The sequence below is a fragment of the Schistocerca cancellata genome, chromosome 1 (assembly GCF_023864275.1).
Source record: "Schistocerca cancellata isolate TAMUIC-IGC-003103 chromosome 1, iqSchCanc2.1, whole genome shotgun sequence".
Lineage (NCBI taxonomy): Eukaryota > Metazoa > Arthropoda > Insecta > Orthoptera > Acrididae > Schistocerca > Schistocerca cancellata.
Window position 1 is genome coordinate 358,898,830 of NC_064626.1, and position 13,706 is coordinate 358,912,535.

The 13,706-nt window shown below is 38.1% G+C and overlaps 1 protein-coding gene across 2 annotated transcripts in view; it reads left to right on the plus strand.

The window, feature by feature from the left end:
• LOC126174282 (histone-lysine N-methyltransferase, H3 lysine-79 specific) overlaps positions 1-13,706 on the plus strand; it is a 94,231-nt gene that overhangs the window by 53,399 nt on the left and 27,126 nt on the right. The window contains exon 5 of one of the 2 annotated variants that reach the window (XM_049921022.1): positions 6,402-6,577. In XM_049921022.1, coding sequence (XP_049776979.1) covers positions 6,402-6,577 — 176 coding nt within the window. The remainder of the gene's footprint in view (positions 1-6,401; positions 6,578-13,706) is intronic. The other variant, XM_049921023.1, reaches the window with a different exon arrangement.

Below are 13,706 nucleotides of genomic sequence, written 5' to 3' on the forward strand. Positions count from 1 at the left end.
ATACGAGATGGAATCCAAAATTTTTGGGACTGGTGCTGCCATCTGGAAAGTAGGAGTAGTAGATTTTTGCACCGCTAGGTGGCAAGAGCTGCATATCTGATGAGTCAGTGTGCGGAGTGGCATTCAGCTGGGAGGACATATTGCGTGTCCACAGTGATTTCCATAATACTCTGTGTTTGATGTATGGTGATTTTACGATGGATCCGCGAACAGAAGAGCGTGGGCGTATCAAATTCTGTGCGAATCTCGGGAAAAGTGCTACGGAGACCCTTGCAATTATTCAACAAGTGTTTGGGGGACAAAGCACCAATTGTCCCAGTGGAAGATCCTGGGCTCTCCAAGATGCAAAAAAGCGAGACAGGTGAAGAGGCAAGTGAAGAGCATGATCATCGTTTTCTTTGATACCAAGGCAATTGTGCACAAAAAATTCATCCCACCCAACCAAACAGTGAATTCCGCATACTACTGTGACGGCTCTGTGAAAATGTGTGGCGATGATGGCCTGAACTGTGGGGTCAAGGGAACTGGCTGTTGCATCACGACAACATGCCCTGTCACACGTCCTTGCTCACCAGGACCTTTTGGCAAAAAACAACATGGCGGTTGTACCCCACCCACTGTACTCGCCAGATTTGGCACCTTGCGACTTCGTGCTATTCCCAAAACTGAAACTCAAATTGAAATGTCATCAGTTCGACACTAGAGAGGATTGAAGAAGCATCGCTGGTGGTGATAAACACCCTTAAAGAACAGGGCTTCCAGAAACCATTTGACCAGTGGCAGAAGTGCTGGGACCAGTGTGTACAAGCGGATCGGAACTACTTTGTGAGTGATGGTGACTATAAGTCCAAAGGTAAGATTTTCAACAGATGGCAGCACTAGTCACGAAAATTTTGGGTAGCACCTCATAGATGATTTTTACTATTTGGGCAACAAAATAACTGTTGATGCCCAGAGTAGAGAGAATGTAAAATACAGACTGGCAGTAGCAAGAAAAGAATTTTTGCAAAAGAGAAATCTGTTGACATTGAATATAAATTTAAATATTAGGAAGTATTTTGTGAATGTATTTGTCTGGATTGTAGCCTTGTAGGGAAGCAAAACATGGACAATAAACTGTTTGGACAAGGAGAAAATAGAAGAGTTTGAAATTTGGTGCTATACAATAGTGCTTGAGGATAGATGGCAAATCGAATAAATAATGAAGAAGTTTCAAATTTGGTTGGGTAAAAAAAAAAAAAAAAAATTATGGCACAGCCTGTTTAAAAGAAGCAATCATTGATAGGGCCCATAAACATAACACTAGGAAAAACTCAAATCTGCATGTTTTACATACAAACACTCAACTCTGTAAAAAGGGAGCTTTCAATGTGGCCCTCCAACTGTTCAACAATCTTCCCACTAGTATTAAGTCCATCAAAGACAACATAAAATTTAGCAACGCCCTGAAGTCATATTTGTTATGTCACTGTTTTTACTCTATAAATGAATACCTAGAACAGTAATCTTGCTATTTACGTTAAACTGAAAACACTAAGGAATGGAGTGAAGTAAACTTAACCAATCTTTGCAATATAATACATTAGGATACTTTATGTTAATATAAGTTAACAATAATTAATTGGTATTTTCCGACATCTGTAACACACTGTGTACCATCAGATCACATGGAAATAATAAATAAATCCTCAGGCACCAAGGAATCTTCAATGTGATGATGATAGGTAGTGTGAGAGGTAAATATTAAGGGAGGGAGACCAACGCTGAAATTTAGTAAGCAGGTTCAAATGCATGTTACTGATGTAATTATGCAGGGATGTAGAGACTGGCATATGAAATACTAGGATGGAGAGCTGTATCAGATCAGTCTTCAGGCTTAAAACCACCACCAACAACAACAAGATGTAAAGATATTTTGTTGCATCAAAAAACAGATGCAGATTCCTTTACAAATTTGTGTCACTTCATTCATTGGCCAATCAACATGAGAGATCCATTAATCACCTGTATTGTACAAACAAACAAGTCAGCACTGGTAGAGCATTGTATAGATGTGGGTTACTCTTTCATCTACAATAACATGTTGATTTTAGTTTCCACATTGTCATTTTGGGACTCACTGTTCAAGGAAGTGCTTGAGATTCAATTAGTGGAACATTTAAAAATTGTGATAGTGGCTTTAATTTGGGCAATGTATGAAATGCAGTCCTTGCTTTGTGAACAAAATATTGGTGGAAGACTTGCAATTTGTATAGCTGCATATCCAGAATTTAATTTATTGTAGCTGCACTGTTTGCCTACCCATAATATGTGCGCCATGTAAATTGTCGTCCTCCAATGAGTAAGTAATCCATTTTCTATAGTATAAATAACACATCGTATATGAAGCTATTGTTCAGTTTGTGTGATACTCATTCTGCAGAAATAAATTGGAAAAATTATTAATGTGATCCACTATAAATGCCACTGTATCTCACAAATGATTGGAATACTTCATTTATCCATACGTGATTTAGTATGATGTTTTAGATTAAACAGAGGCAACCTAAGGAAGCTTAACATCACCTCTTTATAGACAGGGAAATCATATAAACACCACCACTTCTATTCATGTATGAAGTGCAGGAAGAATGATTGTTTGAATTCCTCTGCGCATGCAGTAATTATTCTAATCTTATCCCCACAATCCCTATGTGAGCAACACATAGTAGATTTTAGTATACTCTTAGAGTTGTCATGTAAAGCCAGTTTGTGAAACTTTGTCAACAGACTTTCTCAGGATAGTTTATGTCGTATCTTCAGGAGTTAGACAGTTCAGGTTTATCAGCATCTCTGTGACACTTTCTCATGGATCAGACAAACCTTTGACCATTTTTGCAGCCTTTCTCTGTATACGTTAAGTATTTCCTGATAGTCGTATTTGGTACAGGCTCTTGAACAATATTCTTGAACTGGTCGCACGAGTGATTTGTAAGCAATCTCCTTTGTAAACTGACTGCACTTCCCAAGTATTCTACCAATGAACAGAAGTCTACCACCTGCTTTACCTCACAACTGAGTCTGTGTGATAATTCCATTTCATATCCATACAGAGCGTTACACCCAGGTACTTGTATGAGTTGGCCAATTCCAACAGTGACTCATTGATTTACAGTCAGAAGATACTATTCTTTTTCATTTTGTGAAGTGCACAATTTTATGTTTCTGAACACTTAAAACAAGTTGCCAATCTCTGCACCACTTTGCAACCTTATCAAGATCTGACTGAATGTATATGCAACTTCTTTCAGACTGTGCTTCATTATGGGTACCTGCATCATATGCAAAAAGTCTGAGTTACTATTAATATTGTCTGCAAGGTCATTAATATACAACATGAACAATAAGGGTCCCAACACACTTTCCTGGAGCACAGCTGAAGTTACTTCTACATCGGACAGTGATTTTCCATCCAAGGTAACATGCTGTGCCCTCCCAACCAAAAAGTCTTCAGTCCAGTCACAAATTTCACTTTATACACTATATGATCATACTTTTGACAATAAATGTAGGTGGGTTACTGAGTCAGATGGTTTTCGAAAATTGAGATTGGTTGCATCTACCTGATAGCTTTGGTTCAAAGCTTTCCCTTCATCATGTGAGAAAAGTGCAAGTTGAATTTAACATGACCAATATTTACAGAATCCATGCTGCTTGGCATTGAGGAGGTCATTTTGTTCAGGATACCTCATTATGTTTGAGCACAGAATTTGTTCTAAGTTTCTACAACAAATCAATCTTCAGGATATTGGATTGTAGTTTTAAGGATCACTTCTACTACCCTTCTTGTGGGCAGGTGTGAACTGTGATTTTTCCCAAGAAGTGGGTGTAGCTTTATTTAGAGGGATATATTACAGATTATAGTTAGAAGAGGGACTAACTCAGTCGCAAATTCAGTATAGAATCTCATAGGGATGTCATTGGGCCCTGGAGCTTTGTTCAATTTTAACAGTTTCAGCTGTTTCTCAACACTACTGACACTGATACTTATTGCACTCATCTTTTCAGTGGTACAGGGATTAAATTGAGGGAAATGGTCCTGAATTTTCCTTTGTAAAGGAACATTTGAAAATGGAGTTAAACATTTCAGCTTTTGCTTTGCTACCCTCAGTTTTAGTTCCTGGCTGATTTGCTAGCAACTGGACACTAACTTAGGTGCCACTAACAGCCTTTACATACAGCCAGAATTTCTTTGGGTTTTGTGGAAGCTCATTTGACAATATCCTGCTGTGGTAGTCATTGGGGTCATCGTATATTGTTCTCTTGACAGTAAAACCTGTTTTATTCAGCATCTCTCTATTATAGCCCTTTGCTTTGTTGTACACCTATTATGCAGTAGTTCCCGTTTCTTTGGAAGTTTGTTTACAGTGACTGTATACCTTAGAGGGTCCCCTCAAATCATGAACTGTTCTACTGGATACGTATCTATCCAGCACATGGTCAGTTATTCTTTTAAACTGTGCCGTAGTTCCTCTGAAAGTTCCTGCCCTGTGGTGAAAGTTCCAAGTTTCTCACTGAGATATGACATTACCGATTTTTCATCTAACTTGCTGAACATATATATCTTTCTGCTTGTTTTAGTTATCCTTTGTACTTTGGTAATTATTGTTGCCACAATAGCATCATAGTCACTAATACCAGTTTTGATGTGGACATCCTCAAAGAGTTGAGGTATATTTGTTGCCATGAGATCCAATATATTTCCATCATGAGTGGGGTTCTGAACTATCTGTTCTAGGTAGTTTCCAGAGAAGGTATTTAGTAATGTTTCACTTGATGTCTTATCACGCACACCACTAACAAAACTATAATTTTCCCAATTAATTGTTGGAAACGTAATACCTTCACTGGAGACTGTAGTATGATTGGGGAACTTATCTCCAAGTGAACTGAGATTTTCTCTGAAGTTTTTGGTTACACCATGAAGTGAGTCTGGTGAGTGGTAGAAGGATCCAGTTATCTCTTGATGCCCATCCATGATACTGAGTCTTTCCCAAACAGTCTCACATGCAGCAGCAATTTCTATCTCGGCAGATTTTAGTTTCCCTACTGCGACAAATACACACCACCTTTGCCTATCCTTTTGATAAATACCCAAATTTTCCACAAAAATCTCGCTGCTATCAATTTCAGGTTTCAACCAGCTTTCTGTAGCCAGTATTATGTGAGCTTCACTGCTTCTCAGGAGCACTTCAAACTCAGGCACTTTGTTGCAATCATTAGGATTTTAATGCTCACACCTGTGGGAGGTGTTTCTTTTGTTGATACTTCTGAGTTTGGTACAGTTATTATTATCTGGATTGGATGGATAGTTGCATAATCTAAAAATCCCTTGTGTGCACTCGAGACATAGTCAGTAGTAGCAGCATCTGATGTTTAGTGCACAACAGAGCCATTTAGGGGGGACCACATAGCTGACAACCCTTTGGCGCACATCCAAGAAATTGCCGTCTAACTTGTCACAGAACCTTTGAAATCTCTGGTTCCTTCCACTTGAATCAGAACCAAAGGGCCACAGTCAGCTCTGGGGACAATGCTGCAAATTATGAGTTTCATGGAAACTCCATGCACATGGCTGGTCTTCTCAATATTCTCTGCCAGTCACTGAAATTACCGAAGGGTGACCTGAGAGCCCAGGTGACAGGCATAGTTGTTCCAGTGTGTGCCACAAACTACAGCTGGTTGTACCCTGTTCCCTCAGTGGCTGTCCTGTCGGAATAGCCTCTTCAACATTTTGAATGATGCCCCCAGGCGTACATACTGAATGCACCTGGTGTCCTTTCCCATCCCTTGCTGCCATTTTCCAAAGGGGTACCATCATTTGCCTTATGTAGTGCTCCAGAAATATTCAGCACACGGAGATACACTGGTCACAAGGGCAACTCGGTCTCAGGTGGTTGACAATACACGTGGCACTCAGGGCAAGTTAAAGGATTGGGCAGTAACAATCTATTGCTCAACAAATACATCTGCACCATTTACTTTCATTTATTATTTTTGATCAAGTCATAGTTTAATATTTAGGTGTCAAAGAAGGAAACTGCATTGAAAGTTTACATTAAAATTAAATTTGTTGCACATTTGTCAGAACCATTTGGATTGGTTGATTATAGTTGTAAAGTTAAAAAAAAAAAGGATATTTCTGCTACCAGAGATTAGCTATGCAATGATTGCTCCTGCATATCACATTAGTACAAAAGGAGGTATATTATGAGTGTTAAACATCAACTTCGTAGTACTATAACGTCAGTTTGCAGTAAGGACATCCCATTGTGATTTCTCTTAAGAAACACTTTATTGTATTAAATACAGTTATCTTTGACATCACGTATTGTTTATGTTATTGGCAATGATTTTACAAGCAGGTGTTACGCAGTCATGAAACTGAAGATAATGAAGACAATAAAAATGGGAAGGATGTGAAGGAGAAAGAATGGTCACCATTGCCTCAGGGTCCACCGAGTAGCAAGAGAAGAGAAGATGATAAATTAAAACAGCGAGAAGAGAAAAAGAAAGAGAGGCCTGTACCAGACAACAGGTAACAATTATTGCAAATAAGAGCGTTTTATATTATCATCATAATCAAAGGAGGAGGAAACTGTTACAGAAGTGAACATGGAAATTGCTAGAAATGAATATTTTAAAGAAGCTGAAGAATAGATAATAGCATGTAAATACATATCAGAGTTAAAGTTGTGTAGGAAGAATAGATTGTTCATTAAGAAATGTTATTGCTGTTATGATAAAATTGTTTCATGGATTCAATACTTCATGTTAGTTTTGGAGAGAGATTTGAGTTGCTGTTGATTTGCTATGCCATCAGTAATTCGTTATATGCTTGTATTTTATTTCAAATTTTAATTGTTTAAGGAGGCCTGCATTTGAAAATCAAGATACTCTTGAGTTAAAGTGCTAGAGCATTAATGTTCTTAAATGATCTTAAAATTCAAGTTTTTGTTGTGAAGGCCTGGGGCACACTTCTGGCACTTCATAGAAATGATTTTCTCACTCAATTGTGGTTTACTCACGCACAAAGATAAAACAATTGCTAGTCTCACTCCTTGCTGTCTCTCAACTCCACACTCTTCCACTCACTCCTTCAGTCCTACTGTGTCTCTGTTCCATTCTTAATCTCTCCATGGTCACTCAGTGGTATTCTGCTTATTTTTTAGTATTTGTTTTTTCATGCACAGCCTTTTTAACTTTCAAGATGTTCTTCATTTTTTTCTTTCCCGACATTTGATGTTAGAGTTGTATTTTCTGTCTCCCTATTTCGTCCTCTGTCCTTTTTCAACCTGGTCCTTCTTCACTTTCTTTCTTAACCAGATATTTTCTCCACTTCTTCAGATTTACCTTGGGAAACATGACCAGCTCTACATGAGTATTGGTTAAAAGCAGTGTTAATGGATACACAAAAGTATAGTCCAGAATGAGCAGTGAGACTATGATTAGGAGTGAGCCCCAGATGACAATGAATAGAAGGAATGAGCAATTTGCGAAATTGTAAGCATGATCAAATACAAAGTCATGGGTCAAGTTACCTCGAGCTTCATATAACCATACAAAGCAAATCCAAACAACACAGCAGGATTTTAAACTGCAGGTTAATATGTCGTGTGACAAACAGTCTTATACAAGCAAGTGAACTGTGTGGCTGTCATTGTACAGTTATGTTTAATCTTCCTAGTGAGCATCTGGCTCCAGCTGTGGAACATATCACTGGCTTAACACAACCTGTACTAGTGAGCATTTGGCTCCCACTGCCTTAACACAAACCTTTACCACTCATATTTGTATTACCTTCAGTTGGGGCAGAAAACAACTCTACATTTAATGACTACATTGGGTCAAATAGGCCCTAGTCCTGACATTGGCCTGGACTGGCAAACAAAGGGGCAGAATGACACTGTGATCATCCAGTAAGGATTGAGTGATATCTCAGTGTTGGGACTGGGCATTAGAGTGAAAGATGTCAACCCTTGTGGCCAGTCCACCAGCTTTGTGATTGTACTGTGACACAATGTAAAACACAAAGTTTGATTACACTCATTCCCTCATTTTTTAACACATTTTGGCTGTCTGCTAAAGTTATCAGTCTGTTATGCATAGATTGCTACAACTGTATTTTTGAAGTGTCATTTTCTTATTTGAAGTTTAGTATGCATTAAACAATTAAGTATTGGATTTTTCATGCTTCATGATTTTGAAAGTTGTTTAAGTATTACAAAATAGTCTCAAGGGGAAAAAGGTCTAACATTTATGACATATTGTTTGCTTTGGGTTTAGCGAATAGGTGCAGGCAGTGGAAGCAGCTCAAAACATTTGTAGTGTGTGGGGGGAGAGTGCTGTCAGACAAACCACATCTGAGTAGGATTTTGTTGTTTCAAGAAGAACGTTCTGATGTGAATGATTTTCAACCTTCAGAAAGTTTCTATAATTGAAATATATCATGAATGGTGACATTTCCATTCAATAGGCTAGGTGTAAGTGTTGGGTGGGGGAGTACTGTAAGCTCTAATACAAGGGTGGTTTGAAAAGTTCTCGGAATGGAATAGAAAAATAGTACTTACATCACTGAAACTTTTTTTTATTTTTCAATGTAGTCCCCTTGGAGATTAATGCACTTGGCCCAATGATGTTCCAGTGCCTCAGTTCCATCTTGACAATGAGTTTCTTCTAGGCCTGCAAAATAGGTGTCAACTCTGGCTATCAGTTCTTCGTTTGAAGTGAATCTTTGTCCACCAAGAAAAATTTTCAGTTCTGGAAAGAGATTGAAGTCTGACAATGCCATATCAGGTGAATAAGGTGGGTGTGGAAACAATTCATACCTTAGTTTGTGTAATTTTGCCATGGCGACAGCACATGTGTGGGCGCACCCATCTTGTAGATAATCTGTTCATTTCTAATTCTTCAGTTAAAATGTGATATACCCTTTCAGATGACATGTGGTAAACACGAGCAATTTCACGCACTTCCATTCGGCAATCCTCCATGACCATTTTGTGGGCTTTTGGAATGATATAGGGAGTAGTGACTCATCGTGGCTGACCACTGCACGGATCATCATCTAAGCTCTCGCAATCAAATTTAAATTCATTTGTCCACGTGGCAACAGTTTAATATGAAGGAGCAGGATCCCCCTGTGTATTCTGGAAATTGGCATGAATGTCCTTTGCTTTCATACCTTTTGTTACAAAGAACTTAATCACTGCTCGAATCTCGATTTCCATCCCCCTCCCATCTTTGCAAATCACTACGCAGGAACAACAGCCACGTCACTGCCACACCTCTCTTCCAAGAGCACTGAGGTGGCACATATTTACAGGCAACAGTCCAATGAATGTCACGTGAACAACTCGTTGCTCAAGCGTTGACGTCTCATGGTGATTCTGAGAACTTTTCAAACCACCCTCGTACAAAGCAACATAAGTCAAAGAGTCACTATTACTGTATTTTTGCTTGAATGTCATCAGTGACTATAGTTTGCATTTGAAAGATGTGGCCACCGAGGACCAGAAAATGAAAAGTATATATCAGCAAGTTTTATTTCCATTTCCCTAACTAGGTTTAGTGTTTACAGTGTGCTGGCTAATAATACTCAGATGCTCCAACTGTAAATTAAACATCGTAAATTGATAATTATCACAGTTATTTTTATTTTTCTCTCATATGCATCCTGTAAACTGGGAAACTTATTCACCAGACACTATTGCATTTTTGGAGAGCCTCCAGTGGCTATACAGGGCTATTAAAAAAAATGGAACAGATTTCAAACATTTGTTGCTTCCAAACTACAAAAGATAGTAACATAATTATAACATTCCTGTAAAGAGAAAAGTTCAAAATTTTATGCATTCAATGTGAGCAACATGTGTTACATGCCAAATATGAAAACAGTGGCTCATTTCCTGCCACACACGAAGCAGCTGGTCTTTCGTTATTGAATTCATGGTTTCAACGGTGTGATGTCACAGACTCTCAAGAGTGTCAGGCACAGGGAAGGGGGGGGGGGGGGGGGGGGCAGTCTTTTACATAACCAAACATATAAAAGTCATAATGTGTGAGGTTTGGAGACCTGGGAGGCCACCAATAATGAAGTTTATCTACTACTCCTCGTCTTCCAATCCAACATCCTGGAAAGGTGTCATTCAGGTAATATTGGATGTGCTTGGAGAAATGACTTAACAAACATAGCCTTCAGTTCATGAGCTACTAATGAAACAAAAATGACAACAGAGTTCATTGTTATAATTACATTAATTCTGCAGATAATTGCATATTACGGGTTGCTGTGTAGCTGAAATGGCAGTAACTATACAAGTTCATTATGTTATATCTAGTTAATCAGTTTTCTGCACTCCTGGTTCCACTCTTTTAAAATATACTGACCACTTATTATTTGAATAAATAGAATGCTCTTTTCTCTGTTTTACTTGTATTTGTCATGGCTTGGCAGCATCACAAAATGATGACTAAGGAAAGAATACGTAGTTGATGAACTTTCTGGACTGGAGCTGAATTATCTTACTATGTTCACTAGTCTGCTTGTGTCTGTGTATGTACGGATGGATATGTGTGTGTGTGTGCGATTGTATACCTGTCCTTTTTTCCCCCTAGGGTAAGTCTTTCCGCTCCCGGGATTGGAATGACTCCTTACCCTCTCCCGTAAAACCCACATCCTTTCGTCTTTCCCTCTCCTTCCCTCTTTCCTGACGAAGCAACTGTTTGTTGCGAAAGCTTGAATTTTGTGTGTATGGTTGTATGTTTGTGTGTCTATCGACCTGCCAGCACTTTTGTTTGGTAAGTCTCATCATCTTTGTTTTTAGATATATGTTCACTAGATATTTACTTGTGGTTTTGATGAACTAATCTGAACAATTCTTGCACAGCAAATGGCATTGAGTTAGAAAACTTAATTCTTTGACTGCAAAAAAATTATTTTTTGAGCAAATTATGATTTCTCCCATCTTTTACGTAATTTACTATAACAATGAGAGAATGTTTAAGTTCTTTTGGTGACATGTGCCTTGAAATATTCATATTCTAATGATGTCATTGGTTTTCATATTTTACAGTTAGTGAGTGCAATGAAATGTCATTGGCAGTTATATTAACCATCAGTGTTAATAATTTCTTCTCCATTGTCTTTAATGACTATTTTGATACTGTTAATGCAATATGTGTAATGTTGTTAAGACTAATTAAATGTAAGCTTCAGTCTGGGGGAGTAAAGATAAATTTTGGCTACAACTGTAAGTTGTGTATAGCTTGTGGCAAATTTACTTAACCCATTATCGCTGTCATCTTTCTGGGAAGTATACATTTTACTGGAACAAGACATTCTACAGATTCTAAAGACTGAAAAATGAAAAGTTAAAGGCCTACATATCACCTCTGCAATGGTGCAAACTCTTGTTTGTTCCTTTTACAGAAATTGCAAATAAAAGTTCCATAACACCTTTAAAATGGCATAATTTCTCACATGTAGCTGTAATACATATATGTAATGTAGTTCACTCAAAAACATACTTATAGATCATAACTGCAATTTTTCATGAAATAAGTAACTACTGTAAATAATAATACTCAATATAGCTTGCTTCATACTTTTATAAGGCCTATCATAGTATCATTTTTGCAGTATAATGGTTCTTTATGCACCTCCTTTTAAGAATAATATTATATGTTATACGACAATTTAAAATTGCAGACTTTGTAGTTTAAATTGGGCACCATTGTTTGCAAAACACACCTCAAGATCAACTTGAAAACAATGTGTCTTGTAATCGGCATCAATCTGAATAATATGACTTCAGGAATATAGTACTCACTCAATTCATGACCGCCCATCATTGTCATCATCATTAGTTGGTTTACTCATTGCTTTGTGTTGTTACCTCATTTTTTCATTCATTTTTTGTACAATCACATCTTCAACTAGATGTCTCCATTCACAGCGATCTTCAGCACTGTAACACTTCATCGCCTCCACAACGGACAGTCTGCTGTGGGATGTGGGAGGGGGGGAAGGCTCATTGGCAGGAAGACACAAGCTTAGGGCAGTTTGCTGTGATTATTGGCATATAATGTATCTGTGTTTGTTGCCGGGGTGTTAATGCTATTCACCCACAGTTGAGAAATTCTTACACAGGCAAAAACCGAGTCAGGGCTATATTCCAAGATAGTGATAGTTGGACATCATGCATAAGCATGTGTGGATAGTATCGGCAGATACTAAAGGTATCTGCCCTTGTGTACCATTGCATTACACCTTGATAATTCTGATATGAACATCGTGACAGCCCTTAGGTGTTGTACATATGAAACCATCAGGGATTAAATTAATAAAGTCTGCACTGATGTGAAGCACTGCATAACGAATTATTCCCTTGCTCAGGTTGGTAAACTTTTTGTTATTTCGGGTTCTCTCTGTATCTGAACACTGCAAGCTGTAAAGCTCTTCAATATACAATAGATGCTTTCCTCTGTCATTGACAAAGCACAAGCAGTGGTTATATTGCAATCATTATGAGTAGATGATACTTTTCATTCTTTCAGTATTTATAAACTGAATGATAATTTTGCTTAAGGTTAATTTATTGTAGGCATTATTGTCAGCATCTTGCATTCTTTGTTCAGTGTTCTGATGACTGTTCCTCCTTTCGTGTTAGCAGAATGTGGAATCAAACTTGAATTGCACACATTTACTACATTAATTTTCTCCACAGCTTTCTTAGCCTGCTTTTTAGGTCATATTATTCATAGCTTGTAAAGTCTCTGTGTTTGTTCATGTTTTACTATCACTGCTGTGTGCCCGCATCTTGTGGTCGTGCGGTAGCGTTCTCGCTTCCCACGCCCGGGTTCCCGGGTTCGATTCCCGGCGGGGTCAGGGATTTTCTCTGCCTCGTGATGGCTGGGTGTTGTGTGCTGTCCTTAGGTTAGTTAGGTTTAAGTAGTTCTAAGTTCTAGGGGACTGATGACGGTAGATGTTAAGTCCCATAGTGCTCAGAGCCACTGCTGTGTTGTGTCTTTTCATTTGTTTTCCTCTGTTTTGTGGATAGTGACAGTATTCTTAAGAAAATATTTTCTACATCTGTAACAATCAAAAGACATGTTGCTGCTCATAATGTTTGCGGTATAACCACTGGAAACTCTCCAAAAATTGAATCAGCTTTCAGTTTTCAGGACACTTAAGGGTGAAAAACATAAATTATTGTGATAGTTATTTATGATGTTTGTCTGTAGACAGTGCATCTGGTTATTATTAGTAATCGTGCTCTATACCAGGCATGAGCAACCTTTTGTAAGTTGCGGGGCTGATTCACATAGTTACTTAAGCTTTCAGGCTGTCTCATAATATGACACAACAGAGCACTTCCAGCACATAAAGTCAAAACTGTAGCATTATGTGATGGAGGCCAGTTTCTTACCTACTGTAGGTTAGATAGATCAATGCTTGTTCTACAGTTCATGAATATGAAACTTCGTAATGATGTGGCACATGCTAGTTTAATAAAAGTTTTCTTTACATGCCATAATTCAAGTTTTGCCCTGTAACAGAGCTACAAGTAGCAAAATTGAAAATCAATAAGGAAATATTAAAAAACCTCTCAATCATAAGTCCTTCCACTACTTCCAGTACCCCAGAGAGTAAGGGCACAAAACTT